The 15,042-nt window shown below is 37.3% G+C and overlaps 1 protein-coding gene across 3 annotated transcripts in view; it reads right to left on the bottom strand.

Annotated features, from left to right (window-relative positions):
• The window catches only part of LOC128011339 (signal transducer and activator of transcription 5B), a 36,011-nt gene that overhangs the window by 15,761 nt on the left and 5,208 nt on the right, over nt 1-15,042 (bottom strand). For 2 of the 3 annotated variants that reach the window (XM_052593626.1, XM_052593625.1), the window contains exons 2-5: nt 12,282-12,424; nt 10,885-11,029; nt 4,980-5,063; nt 4,632-4,839 (exon numbers count right to left, since the gene is read on the bottom strand). In XM_052593626.1, the coding sequence (XP_052449586.1) occupies nt 4,632-4,839; nt 4,980-5,063; nt 10,885-11,029; nt 12,282-12,412 (568 nt within the window). In that variant the 5' untranslated portion in view covers nt 12,413-12,424. The remainder of the gene's footprint in view (nt 1-4,631; nt 4,840-4,979; nt 5,064-10,884; nt 11,030-12,281; nt 12,425-15,042) is intronic. The other variant, XM_052593627.1, reaches the window with a different exon arrangement.

The raw sequence follows: 15,042 nt of genomic DNA on the forward strand, positions 1-15,042 counted from the left end.
TTGATGATTTTGGCACACATTTAACAAAAACCCACCAATTCATTATCTCAACAAATTAGAATACTTCATACAGTAAGACCAGTAAAAAATAATGTTTTAGTGAATTGTTGGCCTTCTGTAAAGTATGTTCATTTACTGTACATGTACTCAATACTTGGTAGGGGCTCCTTTTGATTTAATTACTGCCTCCTCCTGATTTAATCTGACTTTTTTTGGTCTCTTGTTTCTCATTTTCCTCTTGACAGTACCACATGGATTATCTTTGGGGTTCAGGTCTGGTAAGTTTGCTGGCCAGTCAAGCACACCAACACCATGGCCATTTAACCAACTTTTGGTGCTTTTGGCAGTGTGGGCAGGTGCCAAATCCTGTTGGAAAATGAAATCAGCATCTTCAAAAAGCTGGTCAGCAGAAGGAAGCATGAAGTGCTCCAAAATTTCTTGGTAAACGGGTGCAGTGACTTTGGATTTCAAAAAACACTATAGACCAACACCAGCAGATGACATTGATTCAATTCAAGTTTATTTGTATAGCGCTTTTTACGATACAATTCATTACAAAGCAATTTTACAGAAAATTACGTTTCTACAATATTTTGTAGTAGCTTATAAGCGGTGACTGTCAGTTTGTGTGCATATGACAGGATTTTTCAGAAAAATTAATACAAGACGTAGTCAGACAGACGATGAACATTATTAACAGCAATTATTATATGATGCAATCACACTTGTAGCAATATTTGTTAGTTCTGTTTGTTGATTCAGGGTTAGCATTATCTGAGGTCCTCCGAGGGGTTGGCATCATCTCTTCTGAGGTGTTCTGGATCCAGACTGGAGCTTGTGTATATCCTAGTTACCATTACATTACATTGCACCCCAAATCATCACAGACTGTGGAAACTTAACACTTGACTTTAAGCAACTTGGGCTATGAGTTTCTCCACCCTTCCTCCAGACTCTGGACTGTTTCCCAGTGGACTTTGGACCACTGGGCAACAGTCCAGTTCTTCTTCTCCTTAGCCCAGGTAAGATGCCTCTGATGTTGCCTGTGGTATAACAGAGGCTTAACAAAAGGAATACGACAACTGTAACCAAATTCCTTCAGACGTCTGTGTGTGGTGGCTCTTGATGCCTTGACCCCAGCCTCAGTCCATGCCTTGTGAAGTTCACTCAAATTGTTGAATCGATTTTGCTTGACAATTATCATAAGGCTGCAGTTCTCTCAGTTGGTTGTGCATCTTTTTCTTCCAAACTTTTTCTTTCCACTCAACTTTCTGTTAACATGCTTGGATACAGCACTCTGTGAACAGCCAGCTTCTTTGGCATTGAATTTCTGGTCAGATCAGTCTTACACATGATTGTATAGCATACTGAACCAAACTGAAAGACCATTTTGAAGGCTCAGGAAACCTTTGCAGGTGTTTTGAGTCGATTAGCTAATTGGCATGTCACCATATTTTTAATTTGTTGAGATATTATAATTGGTGGGTTTTTGTTAAATGTGTGCCAAAATCATCACAATTAAAATAACCAAAGACTTAAACTACTTGAGTATGTCTGCACTGAATTGATTTAATACACAAGTTTCACAATTTGAGTTGAATTACTTAAATGAACTTTTCCATAACATTCTTATTTATTGAGATGCATCTGTATTGTCAACACTGGTTTGTTTGGAGAGCGCTATGGATCATGTGACCACACGGCACATTGGCGAAATCAAAACTTGTCGCAACTGTTTTTTTCAGTGCTTTGGCTTTAACTGAAGCGCTACATTTTATGATTTACATCATATTAAGTGTGCTAAAACTATTTATTGTTAGAATTTAGTATTAAAATTTGTAAAATGTGTAATCTGAGACTTTATTTCATATCGCAAACTGGGTTGACACTTTGGCATGAGATTTACATAGGCAGAGTGAGAGCATGAAACAGAGCCTGGAAGCGTGCAAGAGTTGGCAAAAGTCTCATTCATTTGGGAAGGTGCGTGCACAGTCAGTGGAGGCTCGTGAAGTCAATCAATAATTAAACAGACAATGCGCGTGTGGCGAGTGGGGCGGGGCCGAGGGACGTGGGAACAAGGAGTGAGGCCGGCGGAATGATTGGGAAATCAGCGACACCTGCGCCCCACCGCCGGTCTCGAGTCCCACGTAGGACATGGAAGGATATAAAACTGGAGCGACAATAGTGAAGGACGAGAGAGGACCAGGCCTGGGCCTTATTTTATGTTTTGTAGTATATGTTTTTATTTGAGCGCACCAGTCGTCCGTGAGGGGCTGGTGCGCTGTTTTGTGTTTATTTTGAATTATTAAAATGTTATTTGATTGTCCGCCGGTTCCCACCTCCTTCTTCCGGATGAATATGGAGATTTTATTATTACAGCGCACTACATTAATAGAGCGTTAAACAAAATTAGTGAAGTTTAAATTAATTTGCGTTAATGCGTTATTAATAGGGTTAGGAATCATTCGAAATTTTTCATTTACTATTCTGGTTCCATTAAAATCATTAAACAACTATTGAAAAAATTGTGGTAAGGGAAAATACTCAACTACTCAATGCTCAACACTGTATATTACCTATTGCCAGCTTAATTTAAAGGTTGGCAATGTGAAAATTCAACATATATTACAGTACTCAAATTTTCTGAGGTTCCGATTCCGGTCCCATTTAAATGAACTATTATTTTGTTTTTGTTTTATTTTTACATGCATATAACCATGTATACACACTTCATAAAGCCCTTATTTTACAAATAATAATGCAGTCAGGAGATGGTGTGATCCAATGAGTGGTTTTCACATTTTTAAACATTTAAAATACATGAAAATAAATATATTTTTTTATCACTCTTGAAATGACCTGTACACCAAGTACTTTAACCCTCATACTTGCATAACAATAGCAGTGTATTTATTTAGTGGTCCAAGTTGAAGTCAATACAATATACATATTGTATTACGCCCGCACAGCGAGTCTGTGGAGTGCGAGTCATTGGAAACAATGTGCTCAGTAATTAAAGAGGCAGGCGTTTCTGTTATTTGGTTTGTGACATCCTTTATGGGGAACGCCGAATCATCAGAACACCGGTGAAAGGCTGCTCACAGTGTTGCAACAGAACCATAACTTGCTCGGTTGCACGGTTGCTCACGGTTCCGGTTCTTTTTAAAAAACAGTAACTCGGTTTCTAACCCTAGTTATTAACGCATTAATATTGACAGCCCTAATTATGAATACATTTTAAACAAATTAATTAATTAAATGTAAGATAATAAATCATGTTAATCTAATTTTTTCAAGAGTACCAAATTATGAAATTTTAAGAGTTGCAAGATCTGCATAATGGATTGCATATATTTCAAATACTGATGGCTATACAGACTTCCAATTCCAAATAACTGAAATTGCAGTTTTTCCAGTACGGTGACTTTCACATATATGCACATTTAATCTGTTTTCAGTGCATTTCATTCAAAGACTACTAAGCAAAGACAAAAAAGTTAAATTGATCATTCATATAAATTAACTCTAACTTTTGAGCCTATGCTTTATGTATTTTGCATTACTGTGCTGTGCCAATACTCATCAAAAAATTCAAATCAAGGCTAGACTTGTTGGAGCCCTTATGACGGAAACTACTATTTACACATCTGCTGCTCTAGGGCTTGTCTTATTGTATTTCTTGCTGCATAGCTATGTGTTAACCGTATCAAAGCAGCTATGTAGACAGAACCATTGCATGGACTGTGCCAAGTGTGCAACTATAAAGTGCCTAATGCATGGCCTGAAATACTTCAGATTTTTTAACATATCATTTCTATGATAAATAAAGACAACTGTGTGCTCGCTCGATCTAATCACAAAAAAGAAGGCGTCACAAGTGCATAACCAGTTTTGTAACCATAACTCATGAGGAAAAATTTAAAAGAAAAAATTCAAAACAAGGAAGAAATTCCAAAAGTTGACGAACACAGCACCCCCCCATGTCGGACCTGTATGAAGACATGCACATGCATGTGTAGGGGTGTTTAGGTCTGTATAGTTACTGCTTCCTAAAAGCTGTCAGAGAAAACAAACTTTAGTTGAAAACTTTACACATAGTTTGCATTCTGCCCTCTAGATTTGGCACAGTTTACATTCTCCCCCATAAACCTTTTCTGGTGTTATCAATACAAAACTTGCGAAAGGGAAAGCATTACGTTGCTTTTCTTTTTAAAGGTGCATTGGAATAATATGTATTGTAAAAAAACTACATATGAATACTACAAAAGTATGATGATTAGTAGTTCACAAATATCTTGATCATAATAATTGAATGTGCTTTGGGAGAAGGAACCAATGAAAAGAGGAAAACATGTTAAAAACTGAAAAGATTTTTCTACATATGGAATTAATGACTGGCGAGCAGCACTTCCTCCTCTGTTTTCATTTAAAGAAATGCTTTTTAAAAGATGTGGGTTTGAAAAAGTATTTCACCCCCTTTGTGCTTTGAAGAAGGTAAATTTGACCTAGTGGAACTCCCAATGGATTATTTTCTAATGTTTTAGACTATTTTCATCTTCATAATGGACAGAAATTCATTCAGTCAAATGTGAAACACTACTCTGATAAAAAAAATGATTTCGATCTCTAACCTTGAATCGACTCCAGTTCCTGCTTTTCCCAGTTCAAATCCTCCTGAAGCTGATGGAGTGTTTGACGGAGGTTCTGAATTTCCAGAACTTGGACCACCAGATTTTCCACATCAGTCTTCCCATCCTCCCTTGCAGGTTGGGGGGTGCCATTGATAGCTGGAGGACCCTGAGGAATTTGCTGGAAGGGTGGGAAGTTAGGATGCATACTCTACAGACAAGCACAAAAACACCAAGAACAATGACATATTGAAAATTAACATTATGCATAACTTTACTCATAAATTAAGATTACTGTTGCATTTTCCCAACAAATGTAAAATATTGCCGAATAAAGGGTTTTGTACTTACCGCCTGCGCTAATAAGTGTCTTTCTTTCCTTAGAATATCTCGAACTGTCCTCACAAGTTGCATGGGTCGTTGCTGGAACACACTCTGATAAGCAGTTACACAAAGTTAAATAGTAAATAGGCAGAAATACAAACAGTGTGCTTTGTCACAACATGAGTCAACATGGCAGGCTTCCAAGAGTGAGAAAAGCAGAAATATAAAAGTAAGAAAGAGATACATGTGTTCACAGTGCCAAAGAAATGTAACTCAAGATGAGGTTATATAACATACAATACACAATGACTCTTGGTCACAATTTATCTATGACATTTTACTATGATTTTTGCCTCAACAAACTCCTAATTTGCTGCTTTTCAATAGTGAGGTAGTTTTTAAGTTAGGGTATTGGGTAGGAGTAGGGATGTAGAAGGGTTAGTTCACCCAAAAATCTAAATCATGTCATTAATAACTCACCCTCATGTTGTTCCTAACCCGTAAGACCTCCATTTATCTTCGGAACACAGTTTAAGATATTTTAGATTTAGTCCGAGAGCTATCAGTCCCTCCATTGAAACTGTGTGTACGGTATACTGTCCATGTCCAGAAAGATTATGTGTATTTCATAAATACATTTTGGTCTAAAAATAGCAAAAACTATGACTTTATTCAGCATTGTCTTCTCTTCCGTGTCTGTTGTGAGATTTCAAAACACTGTAGTTTGTGATATCCAGTTCACGAACTAATCATTCAATGTAATCAGATATTCTTGAAACAGTTCACCAAATCGAACTCAATCGTTTGAAACTGTTCGTGTCTCCAATAATCATTAATCCACAAATGACTTAAGCTGTTAACTTTTTTAACGTGGCTGACACTCCCTCTGAGTTAAAATAAACCAATATCCCTGAGTAATTCATTTACTCAAACAGTACACTGACTGAACTGCTGTAAAGAGAGAGCTGAAGATGAACACCAAGCCGAGCCAGATAATGAATGAAAGATTAACTCCTTCTCGAGTCAAGAACCAGTTGCATCGGTTTTCGGATCACCAGTTGTTCTTTCGGACAGTTCGATTCAATAAACTGGTTGAAGAAAACGATTCACCGGTTCTTTTGCGCTCAAAGTAATGACATCATTTGCGATGATTGCCCTTGAGTCAAGCCTTCGGTTTACTCGCGCTCATAACATTAGCACAGAATCAGTTCAGAATCAATCACCAAAAGAACCAGTTCGGTTCAGACGGTCTGTGTGTCAGTCTGCTTCACGCTGAATCACACATGTGCAGTATCATCAGCTCCTCATCAGTCATTTGTGGATTAATGCTTATTGGAGACGAGAACCATTTTAAACGATTCAGTTCGATTTGGTGAACTGGTTCAAGAAGATCAGGTTACATCGAATTATTTGTTCCCAAACTTGATATCACTAAACTGCAGTGTTTTGAAATCTCACAACAGACCGGAGGGACTGAGAGCCCTTGGACTACAGTAAATCGAAGTCATAAATGACAGATTTTAGATTTTTGGGTGAACTAACCCTTTAATTGTGGCCAATGTGTATTAGAGAAAAACATTTATTTCATAAATTATATTTTCCCCCATTTTAAATTCTTATCCAATGAAAGGTTAGATTTTTGTGATTTCTTTTTTCATAAAAGATCAAAAGGATCAATAATGCAGATTCATTTTCACAGCTTTCTTTGTTCATATTTACCAAGGGTGTCCATATTTTTGGGCATGACTGCATATATATAAGTGTTTGTAAAATGGCATTTCTTAGATATCTGAAAGTACACTCTTAACATCAGTCAGTCAAGCATTATAATAATCAAGTATTGTTTAATAATATAACTTTAGTAATTAGAAAAACTTGATAACCATGTTTGAATGCATATTAGTAATTTTAACTCAACATTTTATCTGGACTGGTGTTGGTGCTTTTTTTGGTCATTCAGTGTTTCTGTATAAAAAATAAAAATAAAAACTTAATATAAAAAAACTAAAATACTGATGAGATATTAATGATACAAATTCTACTAATAAGAACTATAAGAAGCACTAAGGACTACTAAGGATTAATGAGCTGCTGAATTCATGAATAGTAATCAAGTTTTGTGCCTTCTCTCGAACTGATTTGCTGAAATCAAAACCGGGTCGATAATAGATGAGTGCCAGCCAATAAGATCCGAGCCAGCCGTTTGCGCGTTAGCTCCGCCCACTACCAGAAAACTGTCTGAGGTTACGTATGTAACCCTGGTTCCTCGAGGGAACGAGACGCTGCGTCGAGAACGAATGGAAGAACACGTCCAGCGTGACGTCTCTGAATAACGTGTATAATCAGTCCACTGGAAGGGCGAGACGTCATAGGCGGGTGATGTCAGAGACCAGGAAGCATGAAAGCATGAGCAGCAAAGCCGGTAATCATCCAATCAAGCAAGCACCGGCCAGAGATGACGGAAGTGTGGCACTGCGACGCAGTGTCTCGTTCCCTCGAGAAACCAGGGTTACATACGTAACCTCAGATGTTCCTATTCAGGAACTCGAGCTGCGTCAAGAATGAATGGGGAACAAGAATGCCCACGTCGCCAGACTTTCAAATCTCTGCCTAGTGTGGAAGAGCATAGCTAAAGCAAGAGAAGGAGAAGGAGCCTGACAGAAATCGGGGACAACCCGTCCAATGGCTAAACTTCAGAAGGAGACCGCATGCACATACACACTCCTCGGAGCGTGCCCGGCAAGAGCGGAGCGCTTAACAGTGAGAAAAGCACAATCAGCCCCCCAAGAGCTGACTGCGCGAGCTCCACTCTTCATTAATGCTGCTTATGTTAATATTAGGCATAATATGCTTGTGTGACTGGTGCTTGTGCAACTGGCGAGCTCATCGACGCCTTTACAAATCAATCTCCTCAGAGAAAGACAGGCAGTGCGTCAAACCCTCTCATCGGGAGAAAGTACAGCAAACGCAGGTTTCCGACCCACGAGAGCGGGCGCCTGATCTGGTGGCTAAGAAAGAAGATCGGGACCTGCCCGTCTTAAATTCCTTCCAGCAGATCTGAAAATGAATCCCGCGAGCACAACCACCGGTCCGCCTCGGCGAAAGCAGGGCTGGCACCGCGAGAAACGCCAGTGAAAGCTCTCTCCTCAAAGAGAGCCTTCTGAGAGTGAAGCAAAGGCTCGCATCTCAGCCGTCAACTCCCTTGAGAGCTGACACTGCACGCTTCATTCTCAAGCAGACAACACACGAGCTGTGTGTGTCCCTACCTTTTTTTTTTTTTTGGCAGGGAAAACACACAGTCTGAACGCTGCCTGCTCTCGCCCCAAAACTTCTCTCGATTGAAGCTTTGACAATGGAGTATATCAGTGGACAAACGACACTAAATAAGACTCACAAACAGATAGTGACAGACACACACACACAGAGCGCTTGCTGAAGACACAAGGCTGATTACCGGCTTCGCCGCTCATGCTTTTATGCTTCCTGGTCTCTGACGTCACCCGCCTATGACATCTCGCCCTTCCATTGGACTGATTATACACGTTATTCAGAGATGTCATGCTGGACGCGTCCCCCCATTCGTTCTCGACGCAGCTCGAGTTCCTGAAGAGGAACGTAATTATTTTAACCGGAAAATACAACAAAGAATATGGATTAGCGCGTCAATTTACTCGCTCTCTCTCGCTCTACGTGTGTGAGAGACAAAGGGGCGGCGAGTCGTGCGCCTTCACACTAGAGTTTACGTTACGTCAAATACAGGTGCGTTTGCTCTTCCATTCAGATGAACTAAGAAACAGCACAGATCGCTTTACAGAGAGTGAAACTCTAAAGCGCACAGTCTAGTCGCCCGAAGTGAAAATAAGTGGCATATGCGAGTGATTTAGTCGCAATGTAGAGGGTTGATTGTTGCTTGTAAATTAAATAATGAGCTTTTATATTGTTACTGTTTAAACCATCTCGGGGTCCCCAGCACCCCACTTTACAAACCCTGTATTAAAAGTCATTAGTTTAACCGGTTAAATTTTTTTTCGGAAGAAAGACAGACATGTTTAGTGATGAAAGCCAAAATATTAAATGTCAGGGATGAACATTTATGGAGTAATCCACTATTAGTAGAGTAGAGGTGGATTAAAATGGCCATTTTCACCTGAGATTCAGAGTCAAATTACAGGGGGGTAAAATGACTTCAGAAAGATGGCAGTATCATAATGTTATATTTACACAGAAATTGCTAGGTCTGTTTGTAAAATCTGTGGACTTTAGCAATCTTTGTTGCATTATGTGCCAGGGTTGAACTTTCAAAAATGGGGAAAGTCCAAATTCTCCAAAGTTTCCATGCCTGTAACTCAGGAAGTATTAAAGATATCTTAATGCCCTTTTAGATATTGGGTCTTAACAAACGTTACTTTTAGTATCTTCATATTTAAGGCTCTATTTGGATGGGTTCCAGAGATACTGGATTTTGAATATGGCTCCAGGAGTAAATTGTTTTATTTATATGAATTTAGATTCTGGTTCCTAAGAAACTTTTCATTTGGAATTTTCCTTTTTAAGACTCTGTATGGTTTAATCCTGCAGCTCCCTGTCCAAATTATTGTATCCACCAAATGTTATTAACCCAGTAACCCAGAGTTTAGTAATGTATAGTGTGTGACACATCAGATTATGAGTGACCAGTAATAATTGTTAAATCTAGGTAAAGTATGAACAGTGTGTAATGTAAAATAAAATTACCCAGGATCCCATTTACCTGGGGTGAGATTCACCTGTGAAAGACCTTAAGGAAAGAAAGACCTTGTGGCAAAAGCAACCTGTTTTTCCTATAAGGTGTGCAATTTGTTTACATGTTACAATACTGCATGTTTGAACTCTTGGTAGATTCCGAAGCTGTTAAAATGAACCTTCTAAATAAAATTCCTTCTAAATATCCCTGAAACTACTTTAAATATTGAATCTTATGAATAGACTACTGAGAGACAGGTAATGTGCCTCAACTTGACCATTACAGGGCATTTTTAGCACTCCGACAGGTATGTTCTGTTTTGATAGAGGGAAACAAGATAAACACCTAGTTTCAACATTACTTATTCTGTAGACACTTTGTTTTAAATAGAGTAAGTATCAGCTGTATACAAAGTGACCAACATTTGGTTTTCAACCACTAAAAATAGGTAATATTTGACATTCTGGACACGGAGCCTCATTGAGATCCCCATATCTCTGGGACTGAACTGTGTAGAGCCTTGAAAATGAAGAATCCAAATGAAAAGTTTATTAAGAACTAGAATCCAAAATCATATTGCAATATCTTTAACACTTCTTGAGTTATAGGCATGCAAACTTAGGAAAAATAATATTTATGGCTCTCAGGTATGTTCAATGCAGTTCTCAATACTTGTCTAGTTTTCAACATTATTTGTTTTTTAGACATTCCTCTTTAAAAGAAAAGAAGCATTATATTTCATATACCCAATATCTAAAAGGACATTAAGATATCTTTAATACTTCTTGAGTTACAGTCATACAAACTTTGGAGAAAAAAAAACGTTAAAAGTGCAGTTTCACCATTTTTTAACTGCCACATAATGCAATGAAGATTGCTAAAGTCAACAGATTTTACTACCAGACCTATCAATCTCTGTGTAAAAATATCATTATCATGCTGCCATCTATCTGAAGTCATTTTTACCCCCCTGTAATTTGGCTCGGAGATGAAAATTGCCATTTTGACCCCCCTTCTACAAAATAGTGGATTACTCAGTAAATATTCATCCATTACATTTAAGATTTTCTTGAGAAAAAAAATATTAGCAAAATAAAAAATTTGAGCTAGGGATTTTCTTTCTATTGTTTTGGTTGATTTGACACGGAATGACCCAGTAGCTTTAAGCCAAAAGAAATCACGAAGGTTAGGAATATCTGTTATGCACACCAAGTTCCGGCTGATATGTTGTAGTTTGACCCTCTCCACCACGTTAGGGTTGAGTTGGGCCACTTCCTGCAGCAAATGCATCATCTGATCCAACAGCCTTCGAGCCTGAGGCTCTTGCTCCATGTTATCCACATCAAAGGTCTCCCTAAATAAAACATTACAAAAGCATGACATTTTTAAAGCCCTGCTGCATAGAATCATCCTTAGTAAATGTTGCAAACTGACGTAGAACAAAGCCTTTCAAGTCTAGCTTGTCCTGTGCGGTTCTCCAACCGTATTCCCTATTCTCGTTATAAGAATGACTCAGTTCCCTGTAACAGGAAATTCCTAAGCAGTGATCTACCCTAAATGTTATGCTTTAGACAACAGTCACTCACGTTTCTATTACAGTTAATTTACTCACCAGTACATGTGCACTCAACCATTTGACCTTACTGAAAAACCATTATAAGAAATTAACTTTTGAAATGTTTAATATCAGAGTGGGTCAACTCATGGAGGCCATTACTACGTCCTCTTTGTCTTTGATAGGATTTATAAATTGCCTAAAATGTCCTGATTTTAGTTTTGTTTTCCTTTCACTGTGCTCTCCACATTCCTCTCATTATATGTACCCATATTTGCTTTGCTTGGCCATTCTCTGTAGATTCCACCTTCTCACACACCATGTGATTGGCTGTTTATATACAATGCCTGCATACTATTGGTCAAACTACTTTTTAGTCATTACCTTCAGCCTAATACTACTCCCTTCTCAAATTTTCAGACACTTACTTACTAATGCTGGGTACACACCAAAAGATTTTTCAAAATCTCGTGAGACTTCAGAAAAAGCATGGCGGACGATATGCAGAAAGAAATTGAAATGATAGTGTTTGGAATGATTTTATACATGACGCGTTGTATAAACATTCGTGCTGTTGCCACAAATCAATAAGCTGATCCTCCATCTCTGCTGTCCACATCAATTTCACCCTTGTGCTGCGCCATGACTGCTTCCGTCTTCCATCATCTCGCTTTCTGATTGGATATTGTTTCGTTTCACGTGATAATCTGCAGAGCGTGCACACATCAGGATTTCTGATCGTAAATATTAAACATGTTGAATATTTATGATTCGCGATCACACCTCACACCAAGGGAAAATCTGATCAAATAATCTGTAGAATCCTCACAATAGTTGGGACATAGCTAGGATTGTCGGAAGGTGGGAAATCGGCCCAAAATCAGCCAGATCATCTTTTGGTGTGTACCCAACATTTCTACACTGCCTGTGATGATGTATTCACGCTACTACTATAAGTGTCAGATCAGCGCAAACTTCAGGTAAACAATACTTTATTTATCTTAATACAACATCAAAAGCATCCATTTAATTTGTAACAGTGATGTCATACCATCTCTGTTCCTCTATCCAGCTGGCCAGATAGTGCCTGACGTCCAGAGGGAATGTGTCCGGGTAGAGTTCATTCAGTGTCTGATTTGGTAGGTACTGTAACCGCGGGGTCATTTGCGCCCACAGCGCCATAGTATGCAAGCACTGCAACAGTTAAAAAAAAAACACAACATTAGTTGCACTGGAAAAACTACATTTTCAGTTCTTTGGAACTGGAGTTGTTCATTGAAAAACGATTACTCAACTCAACAATAGCTGTTTTCCATACAACAACATCAGTAAAAAGGGACCAAATCAGTCAAGAATTAAAAAAAAATAATGGTTTTGGCTAAGGCAAGGCAAGTTTATTTATACAGCACATTTCATACACAATGGTAATTCAAAGTGCTTTAGATAAAAGAAAGTAAAATAATAACAAAAATAAAACAAGCAAAACGTTGGAAATTATTTTAAAATTGAATTATTTAAAATGAATTTAAAACAGTTAGAAATAGAAAATGATTTTACATAAAATACAGAAAAAAAATGTAAAATTCAGTGCAATCAGTTCGGACATCGCACAGTGCTCATTCAATAAAAGCACAGCTAAACAGATGAGTTTTGAGTCTAGATTTAAAAGGGACTTATCTAAGCATTTATCATCATAAATCAGAATCAGTTTAACTCAAGTTGTGTGCAAATCATTTAACCTGGCTATCTTCAGAAGGAAATTTTAAATTGAATGGTGCTTCTTTCTGAAAAATCACTCATGAGGGTGAAAAAAGTTTTACAACATTTATATTTTTGGTTGAAATATCCCTTTAATCCTGAAATACTAGAATAGAGCTATTAATCAGACAGTTCTGTTAAGAAACAAAAATGTCAACACACTAATCCACACTAATGCCATACTTACCCATGGTTTAACACCTTTAAAGAGGGACATCGACTACTGCTGTTGCAAGGTTTATCATACAGGCTAGAAAACTATCCATGCATGTATTAAGAACAAAAAACAAAACACAATCTTTATATAAAAACAACGAAATACTGAGTTTATAACAAGTTCCTTACTCTGAACAAACTGAATTGAAAAACTGAAATCTTCAATACAAAATGAATGACATTTATAGAATCTCATTGATTAATAGCATCTGATGATCTAAAATAAGTGAAGAAAAGCCCAACCCTTTTATGCCATGTTGTATTTCAGGCTTAATAAGGGTTTGTTTTTTTTTATTTGGTGCAAAGAGCAAAGGCAGAGGCATTGGGGAGAGAGCAGGGTTTGTTATTAATGTTCAGACTTAAGACAGTATGCCTGCCTTATCTCTCACCAACATAAGGGGACAGAAGACACTGTATACCACAACACGCTTGACAACAACTGCCCGGCAACCCAACCATCACTAATATAACAAGTTTACTTATAGTTTGTAATTTTATCAATTAGCTTTATGCTGCATTGTAAGAAAGTAGAGCATATATTATGAAAATGCTGTTGACCATTTAGTTTCTTTAATGGTTCATAATGGAACTTAATTAAATGTAATTGTATTTAAGGCGTACACAGATATTTCTGTGTGTTTGGATAAACAGTGAAACAAAAAAAAATTAATTTTCAGGATCTTAAATTGAAAACCTTCTGTTAAGGAACAAACCAAGTCATAATGTCAAGTTAGGTAAATATGTTAGCTGTGTTAAATTAATGTGATGTCGATTTAAGCAGTGAAACTAAATTGCACTAAGGCATGAAAGCATGCTGGATCATGTCTTCCATAACTACTGACTATTGTGTCACTGCTCACTTCTTTCTGAAAAAAAATGTTGATTGGTCTCGAACTTAAGCTTACTTAAGTCTATAATCTTTTTCTTTTACACTAAAACGATTTGAGAAAAACAGCCTTAAGCTGTTTATATGTATATTATTATTAGAAATATATGGCTCTTCCAGTTTATTTTTATTTTTTTTTACTAAGAACTTGAAGACCCATAAAACTGACTTCCATTATAGTTACAAAAACAGATTTTTAAAAATATCTTCTTTTGTAAACAATTCCTTTAAACTATATAGGAAAACACATACGGCTAAGGAGATAACTTCAGTAGTAACCATCTAAATAATTAGTTTTTTTTTTAAAGCTTGTGATGGAGAGACTTTGACATGGTCTTTCATCACTGTTTTCACTGTTAATGTTGGATGCGTGTTTGTATTTTTTTGTCTAGCTAAGTGAGAGTCTCAATAGGAAGTGCAAACTGAGAAAAAGCGCTCAGCTCAACTAGTCTATGTAAATGCTTGTGCAAATGTTTTGGTTTATCTTGTCTCTTTTTAAATGTATTATTAATTTATTTATTGTTTTTGTATATCATAAAAAAAAGGTCAAAGGTAAGATTTTTTTTCCAATTTGGGGAGAGCGGAAAAAAAAAATAGTATTTGTATTTGTACGGCCACCACTAGAAGTTGGGGGTGGACAGATAGAGAGCTTGGACATGATTGTTGTGCTGTGTAGAAAGGGAAACTCCAGCCTCGATGTTGTAGAGGAGAGTTACTACTGTTTTTAGTATTGCAGTCTAGTTTTAGACTGTTTTTATTACAATCTTTGTTTTAGGCTCTTATACCTATTTATTTGCACATTTTGCACATCTGCTCCAAATAAACAACCCTTTGGATCTAAACTTCGCTATTGATCCTCCTTTGTGACTGCTTGGGTCACTTTTTTTATTATTATTTTTTTAATCAAATATCAATTTAGCAGAAAAACAGGATGTTTTTCCATAGGAACTAC

Source organism: Carassius gibelio, chromosome B23 (assembly GCF_023724105.1).
Source record: "Carassius gibelio isolate Cgi1373 ecotype wild population from Czech Republic chromosome B23, carGib1.2-hapl.c, whole genome shotgun sequence".
Classification (NCBI taxonomy): Eukaryota; Metazoa; Chordata; class Actinopteri; order Cypriniformes; family Cyprinidae; genus Carassius; species Carassius gibelio.